We start from the raw sequence: 20,888 nt of genomic DNA on the forward strand, positions 1-20,888 counted from the left end.
AAGAAAAACCTTGGCACAAGGAAACAGAGGATATAATGATTCTAATGTACTAATTGTGGAGCAGCATCCATTTTATACTATATTTCGCATGAGATGTAAAATTCTAAATGTCCTTTCAGCATATGATCCTGACAAGCCTTGGTACAAGTAAATAAATGGATATAAAGACTTGATTGTGTTAACCGTAGAGTATCAGCCCTTGGATATCCTATAGTTTCTACATTAGACAGTTTCTAGAATGTTTTATGTGCTCCCCTTTGGCGCAATATAACACATGATCAGTTGCTACTCCCACTTCCCATTTTGTCATCCATAGACATCATTTTCTCATTTTTTACTTTCTTTCTTTCTAAAACACAAGTTTTGCCACTCCATTCTATGTTGTCATACAACCATAAATTTGTTTATGTGCCTCTAAATTAAATTCCTTCTAGAAAAATAGGCTTGGAAAATCATACTTGCATAAAAATGACATTGTAGCTGGAGATAGGGCTCCCTTCGCTGATGTCCCTTGCTTTCTACCTGTTGTTCCAAGAACTACTTCATGCAAACCCAATGCATTCCAGCAAATAGAATATCTGGTCTCATCAAAGTCAAACAAAAGAATCAATTTATATGTGACAAATGCTCAGATTATGTACAAAAAGATACATGTGAATAGACATATAAATTATAGCCGGTGATACACACATAGAGATAACTTATCAATGTCAACAAATTACAGAGCATAGAACCATTGGCTGAAAAAATAATGCTGACTTCATATAAACATAGATAGTTAAAAAAATTGCCTATACATCTGAGACCAAGATTCAATTGTCTACTCAAACTTGAGTCACTTAGAGACAAATCGAGTACAAATAGTTAGTCTAAAGAAGCAGACAATGCTTTTTAACTCCTTTAGATCATCCTGCAGTTTAGCATAAGGTTGAAAAGGTCGTTAAAGGCTAGCTTTGGATCCTATATAAGAACTATGTTTAGCTTGTACTTACAAAAAAGTATCTTTGTAACAAAGGGATCTTAGGGCTTACTCTTAAAGGAAGCATAACTCCCTTTTCTTCAATCAATAGCAATTGATCTTCTTTACATATACAGAAAGACCCTGCTCAACTGAGTTCACTGATGAATCTATGGCACGCCTCTTCATGAAAATAGACTTAACTGGCTTCCAAAGAAATCATTGCACTCACATTCCATTAATTTTCTCCCAAACCCAACCAGAACCTTTCATCCATAAACTGGACATATCGGCTTATAAATAATACTGCCTTGAATTGCTGCTTTGTTCAGGACTCCTTTGAAGCATATAGACTGTCATCTTCTAGAGGAGCTAATCTATCCAAAGAACATTGCAAAACCTAGTAGTGATATTGAAGTGCTTGTTTCAGGTACTCTCTACCAAAAGGTCTCAATACTAGATGACTGTATTCATAAGTCTATATTTGGATTTTGAACAAACAGTTTTACTATCTGTTACTCTTCTGTAGAATCCATAATTGAAGTTGATTGGATTCTAGCAAAGGCCTCTCCATAGCCAAGTTTCCACAATTTGTGCCTATCTAACAAAATTGTAGTGCATTTTCTTATGTTACCACATCCACCTAGTGAACACCCAACCACCCCAATCCATGGTTTGGTCTGGTTCCCCTGCAGATTCTAGCGCAGCATGGCCATGGACAATTGAGTTCATCTGAGGCAAACTCAGGTGAACCCAAGGAGGAAGTAGATTGATCCCAACAAACCCACAAAGAACCCATCACAAATTCGACAAAATTTTAATTTTTTTGATTTCTTATTATTTTTTCACCTTTCACTTGGACTTGGACTTTCACTTCGATGGCAAGTTTTTGATGATTTTCAATGAGTACTCAGAGAATCTTAGCCCTTGACTCACACCGCACATGAAAAAGGTAGATTAAACATGCCAAAATTACTATTTTTATGGCTTTTTAAGCATTTTTTTTCCTTTTAAAAATGTATGAAAATAGTGTGTGTCATGCCCTCCACAAAGTTTGAGATATAGAACCCAAGCATACTGACTTGGATGTTTCCACTTCCCAACATGTTGCCCTTGAGGAGTCTAAAAGTGAGCACAGTTTTAGTGTGAGTGACAATGGCACTACTTGTTGTTCTACAAATGTTCCTACATCATCTAAGGTCAATAATAATGATGATGATGATCTAGAAATCCATATGACTCTGAAAATTGATTGTTGAACTTGATATTATTTTTATTTTAATATTGAACTTGAAGTTTGAACAATGAACATTTTATAATATTTATCATTTATATTTCAAATGGCGTTCAAGATTTAGGTGATTTTGTTGATTATATGATGCTATGTTGATTTTTAAATGATTTTTGTATAGATGAACCCAAATGAACCCAAACCCAGAAAAAACATTGCCAAATCTAGAATCTAGGAATCCAAACCAAAACTAGCAACTTAGAAATTTGCAATGCACCACCTTCAAATAAGGTCTATTGCCTTAGTGAATCCAACAATCCTCGAGAACCCTACAAAATTTTCAGTTCAAACAAATCTATCATTGTCTTCTGCCTTCATGCAAGTTAATTCACCAACCAGATGATTCTTGAACTAGGATACCAAGACAAAGTGGAACTTTTGAGAGTTTTCTTTAAAGGCAAAGAAATTTTCACAACTGGATATTTTTTTAAAGCATCCTTCCAACCCACTTGTACTCTCACACCTAATCATGTACTACAAGCTTCCCTCCACTCGATTGCACCTTTATAGAGTATTCCAACACAAATGTTAGTTGTTCATTGTTCACTTGGATTCTCCACCTGCTAAGCATATACCTAGATAATCTCACTTTGACAATCACCAATTATCAATGCCTACCAAGTGCATGGGCTTTACCCAAGAATTCCCGTTTGTCACATTGAGATGACTAACTAGATCTCATAGGAATGCCATAATTAATTAGCACATTCCTTCTTGGGAAATCATTTTAAGTTAAGGGATCACCAACCACTCTACTACTCGCATGCACCACATCCTAATTGTTCATTTGGCATTTCTAGTAGATCATCATGATTCTCATCCACGTGTCTTGACATATGTACCTTTTCATTCTCTTCAGTGTATTATATTGTTTCTACAACTTCAATCATAGCAAGAGGTGCAACCTGTTTGCCCTCAATTTATATAAATATTAGCTATGCTCATTTGTAAAGAGTCTTTCACTCATTGTCTATTAAAAGTGTCTTTACATTTTTGTTGCCCATCATCTCATTCTGGATAGAGAGTTCTCGGAATTGTTGTGTCTCTATGTTTTTTGTTTGCTTAGGATCCTCTGATCGTTAAGATTCAAATATTTGTGTGAATGTATGTTTGCAATTTTTCCAATTTCATCCGATTGAATGCATTCATATTTGTCTTTTAAGTTATACAAATTGGTTGAATCATCCCCACCCATACATGGCAAAGGAATATGAATGGAAGATAGAAAGTTAAAAAGAAAGTCAAATTGATCATTTGTTTTGGCACATTGCCCCGTCCTTTCGATTTTCTAACCCTTCCCCCTTTTCTAAACCTTTATCCTCTATCTATCCCTTTTACTCAACTGGCATCAAATTAGTAATAGATGGTACTAGTGTAATTTGTTTTAAACATCTTAGACTAGAATTAGATTTGGCTGGTGGTTTCCACTATTGACATCAATAGGTTCACCTATTTATTGGATATGGTGAATAGCACTACGGACCAGTTTCTATCGAGCAAGGAACCTTGAATCCTCTAGCCCTATTTATAGGTCAAACAAGTTCTTACATTTATCATAGGAGGCCTCTTCTTCACCCTTTGGAAGTACTCCCTTTCACCTCCCCAAAAGAAATCTCACTTTGCTCACTAAAAAGACCCAAGTTAGTGAGTCCTCCTAGGACCTCAACAATTTATCACTCTTTGTGGAACCCAACTCAATCTTTCCACTAGTTTTTCACTGCTTGAATTTAGTGCTAAACAATTTTGCATCTAGAAACAGATACCAGGTCATCTATGTGTAGTAATTGCTTTGAGGTGCTCATATGCCTACAAAAATAGTTTATGTACAACAAGAAAGTTCACTTCCTTCAAAGCACTGGTGCAAATTAAAGTGTTTGTTTTCTTATTTCAATTACCCAGCAACTCCTAACTCTCAAATTAACATGTAGATTCTGTGTAGTTTATGAAAAAGACTCCAAAAAAAGTCCCATATGCAAAATTAGTTAGGGGTCGATTATCCTACTATGCACTTCCCACCTCACTCAAACTAGAAAAGAGGTTTCTCTATCACCTACAACCCAAGCACAAGTAAATGCATCTTTCATTTTAAAGGCGAGAAATGAACCCTTTAATTCTTAGATTTCGAAAGTCTACTTCCAAGCAATCAATGGAATGATCTTCTAGTATCAACCATGAAAGCATTTCCATTCTTTACATGGGATGGCTCTCTTTCTCCTACAAAGCACATCAAGGAACCACAAATGTGTGTGCACTTTAACATATTTTACAGCTTAATGTAGCCCTCAAGTTGTTGGCAAATTCATTCAAGGGTATTAGACTAGTTCCAAGGGCTTGTTCCTTGACTAGGTTGCTTTGGTGCACAATGTGAAAGTTTCAAGGAGCGGAGCAACTGCCTCTCTCTCTCTCTCTTGGAACAACTTACAATGATTGAGCACAAACCCATGAAAATGTTGTTTCATTTCAATCTATGTTTCAGAAAAACATGAGAGCAAATTCCTATTGAAACTCAACCTCCTAACAATATTGCATTTCTATATTATCTTTGGATCTTAAACTTGGATATAGTTATTGTTGTGACCATTTTACAAATCACCCCATCACAGATGGAGACCCCCTTTTTGCTTGTAGTTTCAGGTTTTTGGCAGCTTAGTAGTATTCCAGGTCTCTCCTTAGGATAAAATGAGTCATATTAGCTCCTAGAAAAATTGGATTAGTGATTAGAATCAAGGTTGAGAGGCAGTTGTTTGAGAGATTCGAATTCGATTGCTTGAGCTTGAAGTGGTGTTGCCATGTGAAAATTGCCTAAGTGTGAGAAAATTTTGGATAATAAGAGGTGAAGCATATCCTTCTTCCATCCTGCCATCCATTCCATATTCTCCATTTCATATCCTTATCCTTCACACCTTCCCTAGACGTGGCATCCTTCATGTCTCTCTCTACCCATCTCTTCCATCCATCGACCTCCATCTTCCTTTCATCTTCCTTCATCTCCTTCCACTCATCGTCTTCTTCCACCCTCAATCTTTCCTTTATCCTTCATTTTCCATACCTTCACGTCCCTTATGCCTCCCCTTTCCACCTCATCTCTAACCATTCCTATCCTCTATCTACCTTTCATATCCCCATACCTTAACCTCCTTCACTTTCCTACCTTCCACTACCCCTTAAACCTCCCAAACTCCATTTACCATATTTTCTAATCAGCTTGCCTTCCCATCCTATTCTAACCCTTCACCTACCACTACCCTTCCATTTCCTACATCCTATCCTAAACTTTCACCCTATACCCCTTTACCATTACTTCACCTACCTAACCTTCATCCCATCCTTCACATCCTTTTATCTCCCTTCCTTTACTTTCTTACCTCCCAACTTCCATCCTATCCTAACTTACCCTTTCACTCCCCCACCTCCTTCATCCCATTATGGCCTAACCCCCCTATCTACTTACCTTCCTATCCTTCTACCTCTCCCCAACATATCCTAAACTTTATTCACTACCCCCTTTATACCCCATCCTAACCTCCCTACTCACCTACCTATCCTCATTATTTTACCTTCATTCCCCAACTCCCATTTTCCTAACCCACACCTTATATCCTAAACCTCCCTTTATTTCTTTTAGCCTAAACCTAACTCCCATCGCATCCTACCTTCCATCTCATCCTTTACCACCCCCTTCCCCCCAGCACATACTTACCTCACATCCCTCTCCAACTCCCCACCATGGCACCTTCTTATCCTCTACATCCCTCTCCAACTCCCCACTGCAGCACCTTTCCCACCGACCTTCCTTACCTTCCTTCCACCGCGGCATGTTTTCCCACTGACCTTCCTTACGCCCTCCTCACCGTGGCATATCCCCTTCTTCATATCCTTCACACCCTCTACACCATGGCATATCCACTTCCTACCTTCCGCACACTTCCTCCATCGCGGCACATGCTAGCCTAACATTCTTCACTACCTATTCACCGCGGCATGTGCTTTCCACTCTAAACACCCAACAAACATGGAAAAGATGTCAGTGCCAGAAAGGATGAAAGAGGGGCTCACTTTTAAAAAGAAATGTTTCATTTAAAAGACAAGACCAATCACACTTTGAACTTTAAAACCACGATATAGGTGAATAATGATAATGTGGTGCCGATTTGGAGGATAAAATCACCAAAAGGCAAAGTGCATCCTATTTACCCAAAGGCATTGAATCTGAGCGTGGACATTGAAAATTCAAACTCAAAAAATAAAACATTTTAAAAAGAAAGCCATTGAAACCAAAAATAAAATAACAAAACAAAAACAAAACATTTAATCAATGCAATCAAGTCGGCCTGAGGACATGAAGAGACACATCCTTTGAGCGCTTATAAAGGAAATGTTTTGATCAAAACATAAGGCGAATTCTCTCTTCTTGTGCACCGATTCTAATCAGACAGAGCAGTGATATGGACTATTCAGGTGCAGTGATTCTGATCTGGGCAAAGCAAATCACCTTCAGGAGACAGCAAATTCACTGATTAGCATCAGTCATTATCAAATCAACAGCATTGATAGCACATTGGCACAAAGAAGTCACCAAATAAGGAACGAATTTTGATATCCAACCAAGTGGAAAGATTCAGCACAGTTCTGAGACAAGTTTAATTTTGATCATTTTCAATAAAAATCAGACCCTTTCTTATTGATGCAGCCTGATGACATGGATCCGTGATAGAATTTCAACCTTGAAGAACATTTTGCAATGAGATTTAGAACAAGTTTTTGATTGTTTAACACATTTTAATGCTAAAATTCGTTTTAAGAAATAATCATTTCCAGATTTTCTGTATGCTGGAGTTAATTTTAGGACTTTGGGATTTTAGCAATTCATAGATATTTTAGGAGTTTCAAATACTTTTAGGAGAAATTGCTGGCTTTGATGTATCTTGCACCTAATGACTATTAATATCTAATCAATAAACTAACTTAGGCAATTCTTCCAGGAGGTAGATGGTAGCCTTGAAAGCTGGAGGGCTCACAAGGCAAGCTCTCATCAAGGAAGATGCAAAAGGAGCGCTACCTGAATCAAAGATTACCTCACTATGGGCGAATGTGGGAGACACCAATTTGAGCAGGATTGACATGAAGAAATTTCAAGGTCTTCTCTACACAAGCAAACCGACCAGGATTTCAGAAAAGATGATCAAAAGTGGAATTGTCCAAGCAGCTGGTTTTTTCCTGCCATCCAATGCAATGAACTAATAGTTGAATGTGCAAGATACTATGATGTCAAAACAAGACAAATAAAGGCACCTGATGGCAAAGAATTAGCATTCTTGTCAAAGACCGCAATTAGTGAGGCATTCAACATACCCGAGCCTAAGGATATGATATACAAAAATAAAGAAGCAACACTAGCAATCTATGAGGAATGCCATAGTATCATCAACAAGTATTGGTTGTCGAAGGCTTGCTCTGCTCTTAGCAAAGTACCAAGCAAGCTCAACCGAACAGACTGCAAGGAGGAATTCAGTGATCTAATTACCCTACTCAATAGGATCATGGGAAGTCCACATGCCTCCTCATTTGAGAATTGGATGTTCTACTTCATGGAAGCAGTGACAACCAGAAATGAGAAGATCAACTGGGCCAAGATTATAAGCAACAATCTTGATCTTCAATTGAGAAGACTTGAGCGCACCAAACAATTTCATTTGAGCTCCTACATCATATACTCTCTTCCCAAGAATCATGAGTATGTCGGATTGATGTATAGAGGCCCATTAGGAAATGGAAAGGGAGAAATAAGGGTATGCGAGAATTACACACAGCTGCATTTTCATAACAAGGAGCATTATCGGAGAGTGAATGATGCCTTCTCCATGCATATAACAAGAAGGTTGCAAGATGGCATCCATCAAAGATTATCCCTGCAAGCACAAGAATTGGTGAAGAAATACGGTGCCTGGTGAAGAAATGTTTCCCAAGTTCACCTACATACGAGTTCAAGGATGCCTATCTCCACCATACAAGCTTCCACGTTATCCTACTAACAAGATGATGTTGTTCAAGGTGTTGAGACAATTAATTGCATATGACAAGACTCAAAAGGACAAACATAAGACTACGATTTCCTTTCCCATTGTGGTTGGACAATCATTGGAGGTATGTCCATCTTTGTAGGCAGCTGAGAGGTCAGAGGAGGAGATGAAATTTTATCCCTTCACTGAATATCCTTCAAGAACTAATTTTGATCCATACGGCAAAATGAGGAGGAAGAATGGTAACAGCCACAAACACAGGCCACATATAGAAGACTATTGGATGAATGTCAAAGATGATTTCTAGATTAGAAAAATGATGTTCTCCAGATTGCCTATAGATATCATCAAGACATTTAGAGTGTTCACAATCCCAGATCAAGTGCAAGATGATGGAAGGCGCCTCCAGCATGCTTATGAGCAAGTAAAGGATAAAGAAGTGGAAGTCAATTGGGTTGAAGTAGAATTCACTGATATGAATGAGTTGATAAAACCCATCCTGGCTTACAAAAGGATGGATAGAATATCAAAATAACAAATTGAAGAGTCAAAATGTGCAGCTCACTTTTGATATGATGGGAGATCTGGATTCTTCAGATGAGGAAACAGAAAGCGTAAGCATAAGCACGAATACTACCCAGTCAACTCAGCCCATGAGCTCTAAAAGAAAAGGAAGTCACAAGGAGGAGTCAAAGCAGAAGAAGGAAAGAACGAGTACAAGTCATCCTTCCACCAGCACCTCTTCCATCCATGAGATCAATAGGAACAAGACGGCCAACAATGAGGGACAATCATCTTGGAAGGGAGGTAGTGATCAAGGTGCAAATGAATCACTAGAATCCACTATACATAACAATGAGGGAGATAAGGCAGCTAAAGGAAAGCAGCCCGATATACAAGACCCTCCTAGAGCACAAGAAGCAATTGCAAATGACAAGGATGTGGAAGATGAATACGTGGATATAGGAAATTATGATGATGAGGCAACTTCTCCACCTCGAGCAGAACAGCAAATAAAGGAGTTACAAGTAGAGAAGGAAAGATCCACTATTCCGGCATGGCTGCACGAAAGAATAAATAAGGAAGTGATAGTAATTGAAGATGAAACAATTGACAACTTGGATGACTTCTTGAATAGGATTGGTCCAACAAAGGAGAAGAGGAAGGCCACCAAACTTTCAAAGATCACAAAAGACAATGCTGGATCCTGAGTCATACAGATTGCTACTCCAAGAGTGGACAAGCCACAAGATGAGCTCACTGCCGATGAGTATGATTTGGAGACAATTGAGTTAGGACCTATTACTACTGAGCAGGCAATGGAGGACTTGGATGATACAGTGAAGACAATCCGTGAGAGATTACAAATTGAGCTACAGCATAGTAAGAAGCTAGAAAAGGAATTGAATGCCTAGACGAATTATGTGCAACAACTTAATAATCCCATAAGGCAAATTGATCCCTCAAGTATGCCTCTAGCATTGCTCCCGCCAAACTCAGTGGATGATTTGGAGAAAATGAGAAATAATTCCCAAATGTTGAAAAGATGGATTGACACTTCCTTCACAAAGGCGAACGAATTTGTGGGAGAGCTGGCTCATGTATTTGATACACTTTAGCCATACTTAATAGGACTGCTGTTCTTATGGCTTCTTATGATGTCTTTGTTTATACAAGGGATTTCACCATCCCAAGATTGCAAGCTTTAATGGATATTCCAAGACAAACCTTGCTGGATGCTAGAATAGTAAAGAATGGGCAGAAATATGACTTCCGTGGATGGTATTCTATGCTCAAAATGAGAAGTATGTTTGAAAGCATCAGTAGTGGTTGTGATCGAGTTGTAAATATGATAGAAACAATAAATGATAAGAATGTAGCAGCAGCTGAAATGATTCTTGGAGTAGAGATGAAAGCTGAAGCTGACATGGCCGTTGACAAGATAGTGGAAAAGATTCGAAGTATCTTCTTTGGAACTTTCGGATCACTTTCAGAAGGACAATTGGAGGATATTCAATCACTTGACACTAGTGGGTAAGATTAGTGACTTGGGACCTAAATGGGAAAAGATCTTCGCTTTAGCTATTGAGGAGTTGGACTACATGGAAGATCAGATGAAAATCATGCCTAATGTTCTAGAAGAGCTTAATTGCATCATGACCAGATTCATTAAATTTGCTTCTAAGGAAAGAGATAAAGGAAACAAGCTTCTAGAGGAAAATTTGTTGTGATTCCATGTGGTGTCTATTTTCTCATTGGAGGAATTTTCCTCAAAATTTGTGCCAAAAGATGTTCATTTTCTATTGGTTGATTTTGAAATTAGTTGGTTGGTTACAACTAACCCTACTTAGGGTTTTAGTTGTCTCAATCTTAGCCGTCCATTTTAAAGCAATCTTGGCCCTCTAGTTTATTTTTGGAGCTCTATATAAGCTGTCATTTTTCATTTTTAATGAGGAAGAGAGACTTGAACAATTGTTGCTATTTTGCTGCCAGGTTAATATAAAGACATTGAAGTGTGCTGATTTTATATTCTATCTTTGGAGCATTTGCATGGTTATTCATCTTCTCAATTCAAGCTTTAAATTTTGTTTAAATATCTAAGCTGAATAATAAAAACGTTGTGCATGATTCATGGTGAAACTAATATATCCATACCACTAGCAATTTGCTAATTGTAAGTTTGCCTTGTGTGGCCAGCTGGAATTCTTGAATGAGCTTAACTTCAATTATTATTCAACCATTGATATGCATTCAAATGATGGTGTCTATGTTTGATAGTAATTTGAAAATCATTTAATTTCCTTATAAGATTTTAGACTTTGTGGAGTTGTTCTTGTATGTCAAAGAAAAGACTAGTAGAGTTTCATCGAAATTGTCCTTCGTCCTTGCATTCTTAGACATAGTTTAGTATAGCTCAACCTTTCAACTTTTGCATTTTTTTTATCAATCAGCCATTAGTAAGAGTAAGAGAGCCATATTGCAAATCATTCAAAAAGCATTCCTTGAAACTAAGTAATATCTCTTAAGAAACATATACGTAAGGCCCCTTGGAATACCAGCAATCACATCAACCAATTGAGCTATCTACACATCAAGACCTGACTAAAGAAACCTTGGAGTCATCTTGGTTGATCAATTAACTTGCATCCAAGAGGATTTTGATCAAGAGAGGATAGAATAATTTTGGTATTTTATTCTGTGTTTGAGGTGTCTAAAAAACACATCAACAGTTACAATGATACATGCCACATGTAGGACTATGCTTCAGCAAGCATCCGATCTAGCTCTTGGCCCTATATATCCTAATAAATAAACACATGCAAACTCTTCTCTAATTGGGGTCAATCTAAAAGAGAGCTGGGAGATAACCAATTTGCCCTTCTGTAAACTATGTACATAATCAGAAACACAACTAGCACCATTAATTTTTCCTTCCATGCTTAAAAGATTGAGTTTCCTACCATTTACATTTTGATAGCTACTACTCAATTTAGAATAACAATTGTGACGATACTTCTTGCTTCATTGCTAACAACAATGTTTCCTTACTTTGTTCTAATGAACATCGGCATCTTCAATTGGATTTTAAAATGAACATTGTATTTAGAGAATGAAGATGTATTGTTGGAAACTCTAATTGGTTTGCAAGATCTTAGTGTCCCTTCATAGGGAACCATCTCGTTGCAACACCATTTAGGGTCCCTTGTATGCTCTTGGAATGGACAAAAGGTGGGGAACACACTCCCTCTTTGTCCTTCTGCTCTCGAACCACACATTGGAATATTGGGGTTTCACCAAGCCCTTATAAACCTTGTCCTTAGCACGTTGAGATGTCTACTGATAAAGGGTCTAGGATCACTAGGAACCCCTTGTCATTTCTAACATTTTTACGGTCCAGTTTTTGTTGTAGGCTCTCTTAGGTAGTTCCATGGTACTTGGCATGTCCCAGGACCAATTTCTACCTTGGAATTTCCCATTGGCTAGGAAAGTGCCAAAATTCAGCTACAACACCAATTCAAGACTCTGGCATCAAAATAGGACATCTACGCCTAGGTGCTAGCGTCCCACTTGGCCACTAGAGTCCTCCTAGGGCATTGTAGCCCCCCGAAAGTGTTGTTGTCCCGCCATACATTGATTAACAAGTATTTCTAGAATTCTTTTGGAGAAACTTTGTGAATAGAAATGTTCCTCACGGTCTTTTTAGTCTTCTAAATTTTAGATCATGTTTGTGTCGTCGTTAAGAACTTATACCATATTTTATTTTTTCTAAGGATACGTGTCATTGCATCAAAGCATCCCATTGTCACAACTTGGTTTAGGGAGCTCATTCTCCTACTTTTGTTATGTGTTTTAAGGGCTAAAATCTCGAGTTAGTGACTCTTGTTTGTTTGTTGCATCTCTTTGATGATAAGGCGTGGTCAGTCGGCGTCGAAGTATTCTGCTTGTGTGATGTCGCTTAGCAATAGTAATGTCATGGCTACTTGTCTTTCTCTTGATGGCACAATTCTGTCATTAGTGTTGTGTTGTTTCAAAAAAATGTGTGTTCTTTTCTTGGTTTCCTTGGCAGGGCATTACAAGAAACATCATTAATATAGAGTTGTAGAATTATAAGCAAGCTAGGTGAAGGCTCTTTTGTTTGCCACTAGTTGACCGAGGAAGGTCCAATTAGACACCAAATAACAAAATTTGAATTCATATATTTTACAAGTTACAAATTACAATTATTAATAAAATATTTCTTTCTTACAAATTCTTGCAAATCTTCTTTGCAGGTTCTTGGTGGGAAGATTGGGGTGGAAATACCCCAAATCTTCAAAAGTTATTCCTCCAAATTTTGTTTCAACCTTATAGCACTTCTAGTTGTGACTATAATTGGAGTTTGTTTGATGCCATTCCCACAAAGAAGTGCAATAGGTTGACTCAACAATGAATGACCTAGATTTTATGGGATACAGCCTTCAACTTCATACAAGAAAGTTGGAGGACAAATCCCATGAGCTTAATCATTTGGATGAGATTCCTCTCTATAGCAATCGTACTATGCAAGAGGAGGAGACCCTTCTTTAAAGAGAACAAGATTGCTAATTGTAAGAGGAATGCAATGGAGGATGTGACTAGAAAAGAAGCAAGAGAGATTGGATTGGATGACACCACTGTGGTAGAAGAGTCACTGCCATCTAGTAGTAGGGCAAAGCCACAGGGACAATCTTCTAAATCACGTGAGGATCAGCAATCATGTGTGAGGACTATATCCTCACTAGAATGGGGATGAGGAAATCGTAAAATCTTGTAATTTGTAACTTGCCTAAATATGTAATTCATGATGCTGAATTTTAAAGACAGTAATAATAAATTTATAGTAGTTATCAGCTAGCTATTGTATTTGCATGATGATGTGATTTTGTACTATATTTGCATTTAAATCTAAATTCTAATAGAAGACACTTCCCCAATGTTTTATAGACTCATTTGATACATTTTGTTAATAAACTTTGCCCGAGTTTTTGTTTCTTAATGAAATTTTTGAAGTTGCTAAGTTTTTGCTGACTTGGAATTTTTAGTTTGCCAAGTCTGAGTCAAGTTTAAGCATGAAAAGTATGTTCCCCTCTTTCTCCTTATCTGCTTGTCCCTCTATTCTATCATCCTTGTCAACTCCTCATATCACATATCAACTTGTATATCGAATTATTTGGGAGAATATCTTAGATTCTTACCTAGATAACATTGGCATGCTGGAAATCCTCCCAATTGTTCTTCTATGAACAGTTTGTATGATATTGATTGCAAGACCAAGCATAGACATCTGCTCTTATACAAGACTTATTCTTGATATTTATAATTTATAGGGAGTACTAACACCTTCATTATAAGGATGATATACACCAAAAAAGTTGTTTATATGAAGGGCATTCATGATGAATTTCCCAAGCATGGTGTTGGTCCTTTACTGAAACAATTATGTATCTCTTCAAAGAGGCATTTTTATTACTAAAGTCTCATTCCTTCTTTGATATTCATCCTAGAAATATGTCAGGAGATATATCTAATCTCAATGTCTATAGAACCTTTATGGTTTAGTACAATTTACAAACCTCTATGCTACTATGTGATTCATTGCAGAGATATGGATCATAGCCAAAGGTCAACTACTTGTATGAGATCTCAATATGCCAAACATGAAAAAATGGAAATAAACCTAAAGTAAGCCAAGAACCAGCTATGTGCAAGATCTTTGACCCACTATCAATTCTTGAACTATTACCAAATCAACTACACAAACACCATATTTGCTATGCACATACTTACAAATTTACAATAGATAAAAAGTAATTTGACAAGATGACAAGACCATACTACAAGGACATGTTTGAGCCATGAGTATATCCCAATAACAGCCCAGAAATGCCTGGTTATTTCTGCACCACTTCTGGAAACAACTTGGCATTTCTGAAACAGATCATACATGAATCAGAACCAAAACAGGGGGGACTCCTGCCATTTTCTGCAATTTGGTTTGGAATTGATATTAACCCTCAGAAACCGAGATAAATTATCTATGAAGTCTAGATTGTGCTTAAGAAACTGCATGAAGTTTGTCCTCTTCCCTCTGAAACTGCCTACCACATGCCATTAAAGCATATGATGATATAAAAGAATACATCAAACTGGAATCAGTCTACATTGCACTACATTCAAGTTATCTCCATAAGAAAAAAAGGCAGCATACATTTGTAAACACCCAAAGCTTAAGTCAAAGAAAATACCATATGGAATGGCGACAATACCTTTAGTAAAGTCTGCAGATGCTACTTATTGAATATTCCCCTATGCCTTTTGACAGTTACTGATTAGTGATTATTACATCCAACAGGACAAGAATGAGATTATAATCTTGACGAGTCAAAAATTTTGTCCACTCCAAAAAGCTATTAAAGAATTATATGGTATTAAGCCTATTCAAGGTACATGATTAACAAACAGTATCACTTATGCTGCTTGGGAAAGCTTAGAAAATAAAAGGTTGTGTGCAACTTGAAAATATTATGTTGCTCAATTCAAAACTTCAGTTCATTAACTACAACGCCACCTCAATTAAACAAGTTACTTATTTACTTTATGGAACATATTCAACAAAAAATGTTCCGACTTTGAGACAACCGAAATCAAAAATCAAGGAAAAAATCTCATGCTCGCAATGTTTAGTGATTGATGTGCTCAAGCCTTCAAAAGCATAATCATCGCCAAAAAGAAACAAAGTAAATATGTGAGTTGTATCTGTTCTATGTCATACATATAATTTGCTAGAGAGTAGAGAACATAATTTCACATAAAACATCTCAATTGTTACAAGTATTATACTCTATGGAAATAAGGAACATAAAGTACCCGCATTTCAAATTTGAAAGATCATCAATAGATTGATGGAACTCCACTGGTGGTATTGGAGCCTTCCAAAAAATTGGCTGCATAATAAACATCAGCATTCAGCTCTGGTTGTTAATTTCAGATTTTACAAAATTGGACTGATCAAACTTTCTTGCAAGCATACACTGTTTACTATGAAAGGAGCAGGCAACATATCAGAGAGGGGGATCACTCGATCGCGCACAGCTCTCTTTACTGGGTCTTCAAACGATATTGCCTCCATGCTAGAAGGTTCAATAATGCAACCTTTAGTAGATAAACTAGCAACTGTTATTGAGCATAAATAAACTGGTTCTATTAAGAAATGTGAGAGAAGAGCCCCTGCAAGAATGATGTGAGAAAATATGATCAATTTCAGATGCCAGATTAAATTCATGCTTGGATTTCATACCATACTCTGGACTTACAACATTATGCCTAAAGGTTAAAAATAGGTAAATCCCAAAACACTAAAACCCATACATGTATATATAGAGTGTGATTATTATATAAAAATCTATAGAAGAGTTATACTGTTATACACATCAATACAGCTTATCCAGCTGTAGGAATACTTGCTAATCATTTACCTCTGGCATTTAAGTTGGTTTTCATCAGATGCTATCCATTTCAATAGAATTATCTTGCTTCAATGTGTGTGTGCAGGCACAAGGAAGGAAATTTGTGTAAAACCTGGCAAAGGTGTGCGAACTTCAAGCATAATTGATTTTTCTGTTTCAGTGTCACTCTTTTATTTGTGGATTTTTATGTCCAATTTTATCTACTACTTCATTTCTTGTGCATACTTAGGCTTGTTATAGGATCCAAAAAACTCTACTCATAGATGAATTCAGCATATAAAGCCATATCTCACTTGCTCTCATTCATGATGATCTTCATCAGCCAGTGTATCACATAGTTAGGCATCATAGATCTACCTTACAAAGTTATTTCTTATTTTATTCTTTTGTTTTGCAATTTCTTTTTTATTGAGATTTAATTTACTATTTGTTGACGTGTCTAAAGTCAAGCTCCAACTCTCTCCGGTCAACACACAATAGAATGTTGAATATCCTAATCTCTCTTGAATAAGGAAATCCCTAACGCTGTTTTAGATGATCAAAGGGGGCAACCTCAAGGTTCCAAATGTCAAGTCTTGACTGTGGGATAACTCAGCGGTTTGATGTGTTTTGCTAGTAACACAAAGGGGCTTACATTTACAACAAGATGGCCTGCATCTAACGTTGTTGTGAATCTCAAGTTGGGAAATAAAAGCAAAAGAGATAAGGTTTAGGAATCCTAAGTACAATGGTAGTAATGGCTGGTGCTGCGGGTAGACAGATTTCCATAAACTAATTCTTGTTTCGCAAGAGATACCCTCACAACTCAACAAGGATAATGCAAGCTCCAAGGGAATGAAGGATTTTCAGACTATGGGGATTCATCCAGGCACCCAATTTTGGCACAGCTTGAGACAAATACCCACAATTGAACTAAACACAGTTTTGGGTTCAGACTAACCATACACAGTGACTTATAATCAGCAGGCCTACAATAGTATGAACTGTAAACCTATTAAAATCACTGAAAGGAAATCATGCAAACAAGAGAAAACAAAAATAACAAACACCATATTTCAATGTTCATATATTGATTTCAACTGCCATTACAACAACTTCTTCCAGCAGTTCTATTCTACTCCTAATCTACTAACTGCTAACTTCTAAAATCTAACAATCTAAAGTCTAAACTTTCTAACTTTCTGACAAATTCTAACTGTCTAACCTCTTTCAATGAGAGAAGCCACTGGCTTTTATAGATTTTACATTTTAGATCAAGGGCCAGGATTGACTGCATCCAAAGGTTGCAATCTGCCTTCTAGAAGCCTGGCAGCTTTAACCCATGCCTATTAACTTCTTATAACTTCTCAACTGCCTTCTCAACCATTTTCTTAGCTGTTAGCCATTGTTCTACATCAATTTGGTCAATCAGGTAGCTGGGAATAACTGATCTGTGTACCCCACTATTTTAAATGCATTAAACGGGGCCCACATGTACCTATTTTACAATAAAACAATTCAGCTTTTACAAACTGATTTTTTGGAATTTACAGCTATGTAATTTCCTGAATCTACAAATTGTAGCATTCTGGGTGTTCATCGGATGCCTTTAAGATACTCAAAACAGCATTGCTTTGGTCCCGACCTTAACAAATTTTTAATGTTGCGAAGGCAATGTTAGACCAATTAACCTAATTTGAAATTGACCCACTTTAAAGGGAAAAGTTAGGCATTTTCAGACAAAAGTGCCAAAAAGTTCCCCTTGTTTTAAAATTTCACATTTCACCATTTAAGGGGAAACTTCGGTGATGAGAGGCTAAAATGTGAACCTGAACCTTTCACTTTAAAACATATTTCCCTTTATCTTTTAATTTGTTATTATGCCAACAAAGGGGAATTTTCGGCTTTGAGAGAACAAAGTGCAAGTTTTCATTATTTTACCTCTTGCTTAAAGTCTTTCTTTATTTGGCTTGCGACTTAATGGGGAAAGTTAGGCGATGGGAGGTAAAAGTGCAAAAATGACACTTTGTTCTTTGAGTCCCATGACCTATCGAAACCCCCCTCCCCCTCTTATTCCTTTTTGCCATTTAAAATGAACGTATTGCGCTCTAAAGGGAAAATTTCGGCCATGTGAGATGATTAGAAGGACACTCGTTTCAAATGTTTCAATTTGCCTTAACCTTTAACATTGCCTCCCTCCATCGGCATTTTTCTTTTTGGTGATTAAGAGGGGAAATGAGACACTTTATGTTCGCATCCCCAAAGTTTATTTTATATCGAGTTTCTTTTATGAATGTTGACTTTGGGGAGGGGTTTTATCGAGCCTACTAGGCTCTGTTAAAAAGCATCTTAAAAAGGAAAAGGCCCAAAAATAATATAATTGGTTTGAAAAGAGATTCTCTTTACACACCACACTCAAAGGTTTGACCATCTTCAGTAAAAACTTCGGCCTTTCAAGGCGAAATGACAGAAGGATTTTGATTCAAAACACCACGATCTTTGGTTCTATGCGCCCCAACTCAAATCGCTACCTCACTCAAGATTTCTTTTGGCAATTTGAAGGCATTTAAAAAAAACACATCTTAGACATACTTATGAAAATGCCGAACTTTATAATCTCCAGTGCCTTCATCACTTCTCGAGAGGATTCTCGACATATTAGCAGGGCATTTTCAAGGGGATTTGTCAATGATAGCAGGAGGATGGCGATTTTGGCAAATGAGAGAGGAAATCGCGACTTGCACACAGAAGAAAAGGGTTCAAACTTCCCTTATTTTTGCGTTGGCATTTTTCGTTTGAAAATTTCAGCCTTTTCTTGGCGATTTCAAGGCATGATATGAAAATTGCGATTTATATTTTGGGATTATATCGGCATCAGAGATGGCTCGGGAGACTTTCGGCAATGATAGGAGGTGATGTGAAAATCACGTGGATTATTTTTGGCAGATTTGGGGACATTGTGTTCGGTTTTTTCTCGGTGATTGCAGAGGTTTTGCGATAGCAAAAAATATGATTTTATTTTTAAACGAAATGCCCGAGCTTTCTTTCGTTTCATCTTATTAGCATTGCTTTGACAGTTTCAGGGCCATTTGATGGTCTGAGACAAACATATTTTGCCCTTTGATCGATGTTTGAAAGGTAAGGTAAAACGATTCAAAAAAAACAATCGAACCCTACTCTGCGCTTTAGGCATTTTGTCTTTTTAGAGTTGTTCAACATCTTCAACGTATTTCAGATTGCTTCGAAGAATGAAGAAAGTTCGACTTTACACGCTCAGATCTCTCTCTCTTTCAAATGGAAAGACTTCCGGCACGGGGGTCCCTAGAACAAGGCATGATGTGCAAGCCCAACACTATTAAAATCAAGTAAAAGGACAAATGGTAGTTTAGATTTGTTTCTTGTTTATTGTTGTACAACAGTATGTAAAGCTAAGAGCATTCAACATGTCTTTGTATCACCCAAAACTAGGAAAAAAGTAAACTGCTTTACACAATACTTTATCATGTTGTGGGACAGCTCTAGATTTTAAAATTATTTTGTGGATGCACTGTAACTAATGACTTGCAATTGATGTTTCTTTCGTTCTCTCTCTCTCTCTTTGGGATTTGGGGAGCAAGGTGACGTAATGATGGCCCCATTCCAAAAAGCTTACCCAAAATCCAAACAAGGAACCACAAATACCAAGATCAAACCAAAAAAGAAAAAATTATATTATTTTGTAGCTCTGACCTCAAATTCACTGCTTGGCATGGGCTTGACCACTGATGCTAGAACCACCTCTAATGCCCTTCACCATTCTCATAAATCGTGATCATTGCTCAATCTTCTCAATACAAATAGCGTATGTATTGGAGCTTCGGCATGGACAATTGTTAATCAACCCACAAGTTATGTAATAGCAATCACCATTTGTGGGTGCTCTATAAAAGATTATGAATTGTGTTGTACTCAGCACCACTTTTAATTTTCAACATGTATAAATTGTAATAAACCTAGTCCAATGACCAATTCAAGCAATTCAAAGGAATGGCTGGCTCCTCAGTTGGTAGGAGTACCCACCAACTTATTAGCCTATCTATGAACCTGATTATAAGAGATAGAAACAAAACGATGGATAGTTGTGAGACCTCTCATGTCATGGAATTTATAAGCCAATTTTCAGTTATATTCTATTATTTAGTATTTTATTTACCAAACCTCCCTTCCGTAGTAACTGTATGTATTTCAACTTCGAGTTTATGGTGCCTATGGAAAAAGCTTCTCTCCAAATTGTGTTTCTTGTTCTTTCCTTTTGCTGTCAATTCAAGCTAATGTCACTGCATTTCTAAGGCAACATTTCTATACAACTTTACATGGTATCAAAGTGATTTTCTATACGTCCAAATCCCATATGTTAATGTGATAGCCTTGGTCGGCATCCTTCAGGGGCCGACATAGACAACTAAATTGTCTAATTGGCCCATCGGCCTTATAGACAATTTAGTTATATCAATTTATTACTAATTATTAATATGCCGATTATGTATAATCCGCCACCCTTGAATAATGAGACATGTAATAATGATATAATCATTATCTAACAAAAGACGCGTTGATTCAATATAAAGCCGACTTTGTGAAAGAAACGTGTTGTTTGGTGTCCTCTATGCATGGGT

At 37.1% G+C, this 20,888-nt stretch overlaps 1 protein-coding gene across 14 annotated transcripts in view; it reads right to left on the reverse strand.

Annotated features, from left to right (window-relative positions):
* Positions 1-20,888, reverse strand: part of LOC131055414 (tRNA-specific adenosine deaminase TAD1) — a 110,036-nt gene that overhangs the window by 50,256 nt on the left and 38,892 nt on the right. For 12 of the 14 annotated variants that reach the window (XM_057989883.2, XM_057989886.2, XM_057989887.2 and 9 more), the window contains exons 5-7: positions 15,819-16,015; positions 15,656-15,732; positions 459-578 (exon numbers count right to left, since the gene is read on the reverse strand). In XM_057989883.2, coding sequence (XP_057845866.1) covers positions 459-578; positions 15,656-15,732; positions 15,819-16,015 — 394 coding nt within the window. The remainder of the gene's footprint in view (positions 1-458; positions 579-15,655; positions 15,733-15,818; positions 16,016-20,888) is intronic. The other 2 variants (XM_057989888.2, XM_057989885.2) reach the window with 2 other exon arrangements.

Source organism: Cryptomeria japonica, chromosome 8, assembly GCF_030272615.1.
Source record: "Cryptomeria japonica chromosome 8, Sugi_1.0, whole genome shotgun sequence".
NCBI lineage: Eukaryota > Viridiplantae > Streptophyta > Pinopsida > Cupressales > Cupressaceae > Cryptomeria > Cryptomeria japonica.